General features: G+C 38.9%; 1 protein-coding gene and 1 long non-coding RNA gene across 2 annotated transcripts; both read left to right on the top strand.

Annotated features, from left to right (window-relative positions):
• Positions 1–6142: 6142 nt before the first annotated feature.
• On the top strand, positions 6143–7118 carry LOC127085056 (uncharacterized). The gene is made up of 3 exons (XR_007788907.1): positions 6143–6279; positions 6722–6844; positions 6935–7118. It is a non-coding gene; the product is annotated as an uncharacterized LOC127085056 (long non-coding RNA).
• Positions 7119–7198: 80 nt separating this feature from the next.
• On the top strand, positions 7199–9621 carry LOC127080971 (pyrophosphate-energized vacuolar membrane proton pump 1). Its single transcript, XM_051021255.1, has 7 exons — positions 7199–7204; positions 7267–7481; positions 7593–7679; positions 7777–8107; positions 8206–8616; positions 8705–8764; positions 9442–9621. Exons 1-7 carry the CDS (start codon positions 7199–7201, stop codon positions 9604–9606), a joined length of 1275 nt encoding a protein of 424 aa, XP_050877212.1. The 3' UTR covers positions 9607–9621.
• Positions 9622–10705: the final 1084 nt, after the last annotated feature.

Below are 10705 nucleotides of genomic sequence, written 5' to 3' on the forward strand. Positions count from 1 at the left end.
TCAACCTCTACGGGGAGCACTACTTCCATACCATATACAAGACAGAAAGGGGTTGCCCCTGTTGAAGTGTGAATGGATGTACGATACCCATGCAAAGCAAATGGGAGCATCTCATGCCAATCTTTATATGTGACAACCATCTTCTGAATAATCTTCTTAATATTCTTATTTGCAGCTTCAACAGCCTCATTCATCTTAGGTCTGTAGGGAGAAGAATTATGGTATGCGATCCTGAAGTCTTTACAAAGAGCTTCCACCATATTGTTATTCAAGTTCGATCCATTATCAGTAATGATCTTGCTTGGCACACCATAACGGCATATGATCTGATTCTTAATAAACCTTACAACAACTTGCTTGGTTACATTTGCATACGATGTCACTTCAACCCATTTTGTGAAGTAGTCAATTGCCACTAAAATGAAACGATGTCCATTCAAAGCTTTGAGCTTAATCATCCCAATCATATCAATTTCCCACATGGAGAAAGGCCATGGGGAAGAAATAACATTCAATAGTGTCGGAGGAACATGAATTTTATCAGCATAAATTTGACACTTGTGGCATTTCTTCACAAACTTGCAACAGTCAGACTCCATTGTCAGCCAATAGTAACCTACTCGCAACATTTTCTTTGCCATTGGATGTCCATTGGAATGAGTACCAAAGGAACCTTCATGCACTTCAGTCATCAACAAGTCAGCTTCGTGTCTATCCACGCATCTGAGCAAAACCATGTCGAAGTTTCTCTTGTACAGTATATCACCATTCAAGTAGAAATTATCGGCTAATCTTCTCAAAGTCTTCTTATCCTTCAAAGATGCCCCAGGCGGGTAAATATGACTTTGGAGGAAACACTTGATGTCGTAATACCACGGCTTCTCGTCTTTGACCTCTTCCATAGCAAACACATGAGTTGGCCATTCAAGACGCGTCACAGACAAGTTGGGAACTTCATTCCAATATTTCACCATAATCATTGACGCCAATGTTGCAAGAGCATCTGCCATTCGGCTTTCATCTCAAGGGATATAATGAAACTCAACCTTTGTAAAGAAAGTTGAAATTCTCCTCGCATAATCTCTATATAGTATTAAATAGGGTTGATTTGTCTCCCGTTCACCTTTGATCTAATTCACAACCAAAGTTGAATCTCCAAAGACATCCAAATACTTGATTCTGAGATTCATGGCCTCTTCAAGCCCCATAATGCAAGCTTCATATTCTGCAATATTGTTTGTACCCTTGAAAGTCAACCTAGCTGTAAATGGTAGATGTGTGCCTTGAGGAGTAATGATCACTGCCCCAATTCCATTTCCATATTGATTAACAGCTCCATCAAATACCATGCCCTAACGGGAACCAGGTTCTGGCCCTTCTTCAAGCAATGGTTCATCACAATCTTTCATTTTCGAGTACAAAATCTCTTCATCAGGAAAGTCATACTGCACTGACTGGTAATCTTCAATTGGTTGGTGAGCCAAATGGTCAGCCAAGATACTACCCTTGATCGCTTTTTGAGATCGGTATTCAATATCATACTCTGATAACAACATCTGCCAACGGGCAATCCTACCAGTTAGAGCAGGCTTCTCAAATATATACTTAATTGGATTCATTTTAGATATCAACCAAGTGGTATGATTTAACATATATTGACGCAGACGCTTAGCAGGCCAAGCCAATACGCAACAAATCTTCTAAAGCATAGAATACCGTGTCTCACAATCGGTGAACTTCTTAATGACGTAGTAAATTACAAATTCTTTCTTTCCAATCTCATCTTGCTGACCAAGAACACAACTCATACTATCTTCAAGCGCGGTCAAATACATGATCAACGGTCTTCCTTCAACAGGTGGAGACAAAATCGGAGGTTCAAGCAAATATTCCTTGATACTGTCAAAAGCTTTCTGGCAGTCTTCAGTCCAATCACAAGACTGATCTTTTCGAAGAAGCTTGAATATATGCACACATGTGGCAGTCATGTGGGAAATGAATCTTGAGATATAATTCAAGCGGCCATGAAAACCTCTGACTTGCTTCTCAGTTTTGGGCGCAAGCATCTCTTGTAATGCTTTGACCTTTGCAAGATCAACTTTAATACCCTTCTCGCTGACGATAAAGCCCAACAACTTACCAGAACGAACACCAAAAGTACACTTATTGGGATTCAAGCGGAGTCTATATTTCCTCAAATGCTAGAATAGCTTCAACAAATGCTCAACATGTTCCTCTTTATCAATTGATTTAGCAATCATGCCATCGACATAAACTTCAATCTCTTTATGCATCATATCATGAAAAAGAGTAGTCATTGCTCTTTGGTAAGTTGCACCAGCATTCTTTAAACCAAAAGGTATCACTCTATAACAGAATGTTCCTCAAGGTGTAATGAATGTGGTCTTCTCCATATCTTTGGGTGCCATCTTAATCTCATTATATCCAGAAAATCCATCCATAAACAAAAAGACTTTGAATTTAGCAGTATTGTCTACCAACATATCAATGTGTGGCAGAGGGAAATCATCTTTCGGACTAGCTTTATTCAAATCTCTATAATCGACACACATGCGGACTTTTCCATCTTTCTTCGGTACATGCACAATATTGGCCACCCATTGCAGATACTCAGTGATTACAAGGAAACTGACATCAATCTGCTTCTGCACTTCCTCTTTGATCTTCACAGCCATATCGGGATGCGTTCTTCTCAACTTTTGCTTGACTGGAGGGTATTCTGGCTTCAACGGCAACCTATGCTCCACAATCTTAGAATCCAAACCAGGCATGTCTTGATAGGACCAAGAAAACAAATTTGAATACACTCGAAGAAGATCAATCAACCCCTTCTTGACATCTGGACACAATTGAGACCCAATCTTGACTTCCTTCACATCATCCTCGGAACCCAAGTTGACTAACTCAATCTTCTCTTCAAACGGCTGAATGGTCTTTTCATCTTGCTCAAGAAGACGAGATAATTCATCACTCACTTCTATAACACTTTCCTCCTCGGCTTCAAACACAGGGAATTCAAAATTTGGAGAAGGAGAAAGATCATTGTATTCAATGGGGTTAGGAACCAACCTGCATAATGATTTGATATTTTGATTTTAGAGAAGTGAATTTGTGACCAAATATTATGCAGATGGATAATTATATTGTTTATTTATGTTTTTTGTGATTACCATTTTCAAAATAAAGCAAAAAGTAAAAACAAGACATCATAGATGTGGATGGATAGAATTAATTTTATTAATGATCAATTTGAAAATTCCCAAACAATGTTCACTTCTACCTTAGGCATAGGAGAAGGATTTTAAAAACATATAAAAGCAATTACTTAGATCGATGCAAAATAACAGGAATATCAACAGCAGTCCAATTGTTGCAAGCCTTTCCATGCGTCACAAAATTGGTGCAGTCTTCCTCTTCGTCATCCTCTAGCACAGCAGCTAAGTGTTGTTCATTGCCATGAATGAACCCCCCGCTACGGAAGCTAAGTTGCATATCTTCAGGCCTTGCGGTTGATGAACCTTTCTAGAACCCCAAACCGGTTCTACCTTTGTTGTCGGAGACCTCTACCACGCGCCCCCACTGATCAACATCGCCTTCTTCCACAATTTTCTTAGCATCTTTCAATGAGGACTTAAGTGCCTCACCTCTTTTTTCAACAGCAATAGATAAGGCTTAGAACGGAGTTCCAACCTCATCCTCAGCTTCAACATAATAGAAAGATGATAGGTGGCTAACCAACTACGCTTTCTCCCCACCAACGATCACAAGCTTGCCATTCTTCACAAATTTGAGCTTCTGATGTAATGTGGAGGTAACAGCACCTGCCTCATGAATCCATGGACTTCCCAACAAGAAACTGTAGGCCGGGTGGATATCCATTACTTGAAAAGTAATTTGAAAATCACTCGAACCTATCTTAACTGGAAGGTCCACTTCACCAATAACTGTTTTGCGCAAACCGTCGAAAGCTTTACAACTACACCGTTATACCTCATAGGCGTTCCTTGGTATGATAGCTTTGACAGAGTTGACTTTGGTAGTACATTCAACGATGATCCGGTGTCAACAAGCACATTTGACAAAGCATCCTCTTTGCAATTCATAGAAATGTGCAAAGCCAGATTATGATTTCTGCCCTCCTCAGGGAGTTCTTCGTCACAGAAACTAAGATTATTGCAAGTGATGTTAGCCACTATATGATCGAATTGATCCACTGTAACATCATGTTCTACAAAAGCTTGTTCCAGAACTCTCTGTAGTGCTTCTCTGCGCGCTTCAGAATTCATGAGCAGAGACAACAGTGAGATTTTTGAGGGAGTTTGGAGCAACTGCTCAACCATATTAAACTCACTCATTTTGATTAACCGAAGTACCTCATCATCATCGTTAGCCTTTAAATCACTGGATTCACCAGACTTACCCTTTGAAGCACCAACTGGATCTACAACAGGCATTTCTACCTTCTTACTCACAACTGATTCTTCCTTATCCTTTGGGAACACCGGCCAAACACTCGACTACTACGGGTCACCTTGGTAACATCGGTAATGCTCACCACAAAGCTAGTCGTAAGCAACGGGACCTCTTGACCACCTTCTATCATTGTAGCATTATACTGATACAGCACAACTTTATCATATGAATACGAGACTGGGCCCGCTAACCGTATAACCAACGGCGATATTGTTCTATTACTGACATTGTTATTGTTGCTGCTGTCGTACTGGATTACCAATCTCTCTAGCTGCTTGAAAATGGGCACTATGACATTTACATCTTCATCTACATGACGGGTTTGAACAATTTGAATCATGCCTTCATCCATCAATCGTTGGATGTCCCTTTTCACAACTTCACAACCCCTCGGGTTAACACTACAGATAACACAACTGTCATGGTCATGTTCACAATCACTTATCAAACAAACATCCTTATGCATCTGTGTCGCAATCTAAAAAATAGAAATGCGAAAAAATAACCGGCGAAAAAGAAAAGACAGAAGAGTCGCCACCGTGCATTATTTATCCCAAAGGAGGGAAAGGAAACGCTCGAAGTAAACCTGAAGGAAAGGAAAGGAAAAGACAAGGTCTCGCAACCAAATCTTGGGTTCGGGAGTCGATTATGCGAAGGGAAGGTATTAGCACCCCTACGCATCCGTAGTACTCTACGGGATCCACTCTTGTTGTTCTTGTCTAAAGCGTGTGTGTTTATCTAAGGTACTATTTACTAAAAGAAAAGGGTCAAAAGAAAATGACTCGCACGAATGTCGCATCCACTGCATACGTATCTCATCTGAATATGAGAATCAGAGTCTTCGTAGCGCGGCTACCTATGGGTGAAAGAGAAGTATGCTCGCTAAGACATCGCGTCTTATCACTACTAGAATAAGTCATTTTAGCCTCCTAGTTTAGAGTCGGCCACCGACACGGACACTATTAGTGTCGGCTAAGCCTACACTAACGGACTCTATCTAGGTACACTTGTAAGACAAGTTATTTTTTTTATCAGTGTCGGCAAAACCGACACTACTTGTTATTTTATATTTGAAGAATGTTTGATTAATTTATTTAGAGTCGGTGAGACCGACTCTATCTAGTAGCATTATTTTTTAATTAGTATTTATTTACTTAGAGTCCGCTGAGCCGACTCTATTCTTATAACATATACAATTTCCATTGATTTATCTATAATATATATATATATATATAAGGTTTAAGTATTTTATTTATTAATTAGAGTCCGCTTGGCGGACTCTATGGAATTTTCTATTTCGTACCAAAAATCAGCTTATTTCCCTCTTTCCTTTTCCCTCGTCATTTTTCACTCTCCCTCCATTTCATTTCACAAAACGAAAACCCTAATCTGATTCTTCCTCTCTCTCTTCCGATTCTTCCTCTCACCGTCGCAGGCGTCACCACCGTAATCGCCGAGACCGCGACAAGGACTCCGTTAAGAACCGAAAAAAAACCAAGTCTCACTCCCACACCAAACGACGTCGCAAGCATCATCGCTAGTCTTCCGATTCTGATTCATATTCTTCATCCCCCTCTATGATTACTCCAGGTTCCAATTCAATTCCTCACATAACGGACTACATGCTTATTCCCTTTTTAATTTTTATTTCTCGGTATATACATGATTTGATTCCATATTCAATTTACTATCCATGAATTTTTATGTACAGACGTTCTCAAATGCTATGGAATACAGTTGAAGAAATAGTTTATTCAACCTTTTGTCTCTGTGTTTTGGTTACGGGTATGTTTGGATGTTTCCACTAATTTGAATTAATCAAATTTAGTTTAAAGTTCGTCTGTGTATTTGGTTCTGCCATGAAGAAAATTGATTTTGATTGAATTGATTCTGTAAAAGTAATTCTGGCTAAAAGTGATTTACAGTATGTTTTAGATAAATTGTTGCAAAAGTGAGTTGAGCTGTGTTAAGAAAGAAAAATCAGTTCTACATGATTTACAGTATGTTTTACAGTGATTTACAGTATGTTTTACAGTATGTTATAGAAAGAAAAATCAGTTCTACATGAGAGCAACCGAACATGTTAAAATCAATTTTGGGTGATCCAAATGTTATGGTATTGATCAATATGACACTCAAGGCTTAGGTCCTTAGATTCTGCAGCTAAATTTTATGTCATTATTTGGTAAATGATTCTTGGATTCGTATTTATGTGTGACAACTTCAGACATTTCAAGTTCCGTCTTTTTTGAGAAGAAAAGCCAACCCTAAAAATGTTGTTTCCATCATACTGGGAGGAGGTTCTGGTGTTCAACTTTTTCCTCTTACCAAACGAGCTGCTACACCAGCTGTGAGTTAACCAAACCATTGTTTTTGTTGACTCAAAATTCGAGAATTGTTTCATTCGGTAATGATACATAGTATTGTTTACATTTTTCAGGTTCCTGTTGGTGGATGCTACAGGCTTATAGACATTCCAATGAGCAACTGCATCAACAGCGGGATCAACAAAGTATTTGTATTGACACAGTTCAACTCAGCATCCCTTAACCGTCATATCTCTCGCACCTATTTTGGAAATGGCATCAACTTTGGAGATGGATACGTAGAGGTATGTATCAAGAAATCGGCTGTTAATTGTGAATGGTGTATATCGTCATGTTTAATTTTTGAACCACTGAAAATAAAATAAAAATCCCTTGGAATGCATGTATTCTATTCTCTCCTAATACCCATTAGGAAGTTATCTGATTTTCTCCTAATACCCATTAGGAACTTATCAGCCATTCATTTTTGTCTAATATATGTTTGTTTGCAACCGACTTTTTTGAGATCAAACTTGTAAAGGAAATTGAGCCAGCATTGAAAAAACAGCTTGTTATTTCAACAGTACTGATGACTGTTGGAATTGCAATTGTTAGTTGGATAGCACTCCCATCTACCTTCACCATCTTCAATTTTGGAGAGCAGAAAGTTGTCAAGAACTGGTTAGTTTCATAACACTTATTGTTAGGGTTTCAGTCTATTTACGAAATAATGATTTGAATCATAAATTTTGAACAGTCTTAGTACTTACTGGATTGATTTTGGCTTTGCAGGCAGCTATTCTTGTGTGTTTCTGTTGGTCTTTGGGCAGGGCTTATCATTGGATTTGTTACTGAATACTATACCAGCAATGCATACAGGTAAAAGCAATTCTGAATCATATTTTGCATTTTCATCTTCATTCATCTAATTGATTAAATATTAACAGGAGTTACATTTTCTTTCTGAATTTTGCAGCCCTGTGCAAGATGTTGCTGATTCCTGCAGGACTGGTGCTGCTACCAATGTTATCTTTGGTCTTGCCTTGGGATACAAGTCTGTTATCATTCCAATTTTTGCCATTGCAATTAGTATTTTTGTAAGTTTCAGTTTTGCTGCTATGTATGGTGTTGCTGTTGATGCACTTGGAAAGTTGAGTACTATAGCAACCGGATTAGCCATTGATGCATATGGTCCAATCAGTGACAATGCCGGAGGTATTGCTGAGATGGCTGGAATGAGTCACAGAATTCGTGAGAGAACCGATGCTCTTGATGCTGCAGGAAACACAACTGCTGCCATTGGAAAGGTTCAGTTTTCCTCTTTTTTTTTCTTTTCTTTTCACCTAGTTCAATATATTCTATTATTCTAGTTAAGTTCTTGATGTATGTTGTAACTATGTTGTAGGGGTTTGCTATTGGTTCTGCCGCCCTTGTGTCTTTGGCCCTTTTTGGTGCCTTTGTGAGCCGTGCTGGTGTTACAACCGTCGATGTCCTGACTCCCAAGGTTTTCATCGGTCTGATTGTGGGCGCCATGCTCCCTTACTGGTTTTCTGCCATGACCATGAAGAGTGTCGGAAGTGCAGCATTGAAGATGGTTGAGGAAGTTCGCAGGCAATTCAACACGATTCCTGGATTGATGGAGGGAACTGCGAAACCTGACTATGCCACATGCGTGACAATCTCCACCGACGCTTCCATCAAAGAAATGATCCCACCTGGTGCCCTTGTTATGCTAACACCCCTTATTGTTGGGATCTTTTTTGGTGTTGAAACACTTTCTGGTGTCCTTGCCGGATCATTGGTTTCTGGTGTACAGGTAATTAATGTTTGGTACCCACTGTCTGCTGCTTGTAATACAATCAATATTAATTCATGATGCAATGTGGTTGTTGTGTTGATTACAGATTGCCATCTCTGCATCCAACACTGGCGGTGCTTGGGATAATGCCAAGAAGTACATCGAGGTAAAATACTATTTTACTAAATAGATTGAGCTGTATGATACTATTTTTGATAGAAGTATTTGGAGTTTCTATCTCCTTCCATCAACCAAGAGCTTTTAGCTCTCTGACTCCACCTTATTTGGAGGTTGATATTAATTATAGTATCGTTAAACATATTAGTAGTTTTAAAATATATATGTTTACCCCTTTATTTTTCAGAAGCAGACTTAATCAAATTAAACTCTCCAAAAAGGATCTAGTTATCCATTTTTATAGTCTAATGTAAGTTAGATATAATAGCACAAGTCCTATGTTTATCAACATGCTTAGAGTGACCATAGAAAGCTGTAATTCTACAGTCAGGACTGCTATCAGTTTGAAAAGGAAAGTTCTGTTGAAAATAAAATTCCTGCTGTGCTGTTTGATATCAGTTTGAAATTCCTGCTATCAGTTTGAAAAGGAAAGTTCTGTTGAAAATGAAATTCCTGCTGTGCTGTTGTTGCTGCTTTTATATGGATAGATATATATTAACTAATGTATATAATTATTGTACTTTTATGATAAAGTGAGCCTGTACTTTTATAATTACTGTATATATTAACTAATGCATTGTCACTTTATATGGATAAATATATATTAACTAATGTTTAAGATTATCTAACGACACTTTCCATTCTTCAATTGGTTTATTTTGTAAGGAACATCCCACGTCTTTAATCAATTTAGGCACACCTTCACATTCAAAAGCAACTTCACGAAGCAATGCGAGCTGCTACCGAGGCTGCAAAAGCTGCTACCGAGACTGCACAAAGGATGGAGAGGGAGATGAATGCTTGGAAGGAATTTATGATGAAGAAATTTGACACTTCAACTTTTGTATCACATTCTCATCATTATGATGACGATTTGGATGATCAATCATTAGATGAAGATTGATCTTGTACTTTTAGTAGAACGAATTAATCTCGGATGTGATTACTTTTTGTGTATGTTTTATGAAAGTTAATGTGTGTAGAACTTTTGTAGTTACTTTCACGAATGTTTAAAATTGTTTCCAAATGTTTTACCATAAATATGATATTGTGGATTGAAAAAATTTGTTCGAGTGAGGTTGTCATGTTGCAACCCGTTATTGTCCTTTTTTGTTGACTTTAGAGTCGGTGTATGCAAGGCTAAATATTATTATAGACTTTTCTATGTTGACTTTAGGGTCGGTGACACAGACGCTATCTGTTGACTTTTTTTGTTGACTTTAGAGTCGGACAGGCCAACGCTAAACATAATATTGACTTTTCATGGTTTTGAAACAACATAGCGTCGGTTCAATTAGTGTCCGCTTTAGCCTCCTTCTCCCCGAGGCTAAGTAGCCTCGGTGTATCTTTAGCCGACGTTACACAGTAGCTTCGCAACTTTTATTTAAGGCCCGACACCGACGCTAAACCGACGCTAACCACATATTAGTGTCTGTTTTTTCACCGTTAGCGTCTGTAAATGGCCGACGCTAATAACAGTTTTTCTAGTAGTGTATGCCTATGTATCTCATCGGGAATGAGAATCAAAGGAAAATGTAGTTCAGCTAACTACGGGAACAAAGGTCTCGACCGCAACTAGGGCAAGAGAAAAGGAAGGTCTCGATCGCAACGAGGGCGAGAGAAAAGAATCGCAACGAGGGCGAAAGCAAACAAGGATTAGTTGTTAGTCGTCAGTCAAAAAGGAACTCGGTAAGACATCGCATCTCGTGTCTACGTATCTCATCTGAACATGAGAATTAGAGTTGCCGTAGTTCGGCTACATAGGGATTGCCATCTGAACATGGACTTGCAAAGGAGGACACCAGTTGTGTCAAAGGAGAGTGGGCAATGTATTCACGTCCTAGAAGTAGGTGTCGCAGCTTGCTAAATCGAGTCTTAGGCGGTTACCTCTTTGCAATAGAACAGAGTGACATGCCACAGGATCGGAGAC

Source organism: Lathyrus oleraceus, chromosome 5 (genome assembly GCF_024323335.1).
Source record: "Lathyrus oleraceus cultivar Zhongwan6 chromosome 5, CAAS_Psat_ZW6_1.0, whole genome shotgun sequence".
In the NCBI taxonomy this organism is placed as follows: domain Eukaryota; kingdom Viridiplantae; phylum Streptophyta; class Magnoliopsida; order Fabales; family Fabaceae; genus Lathyrus; species Lathyrus oleraceus.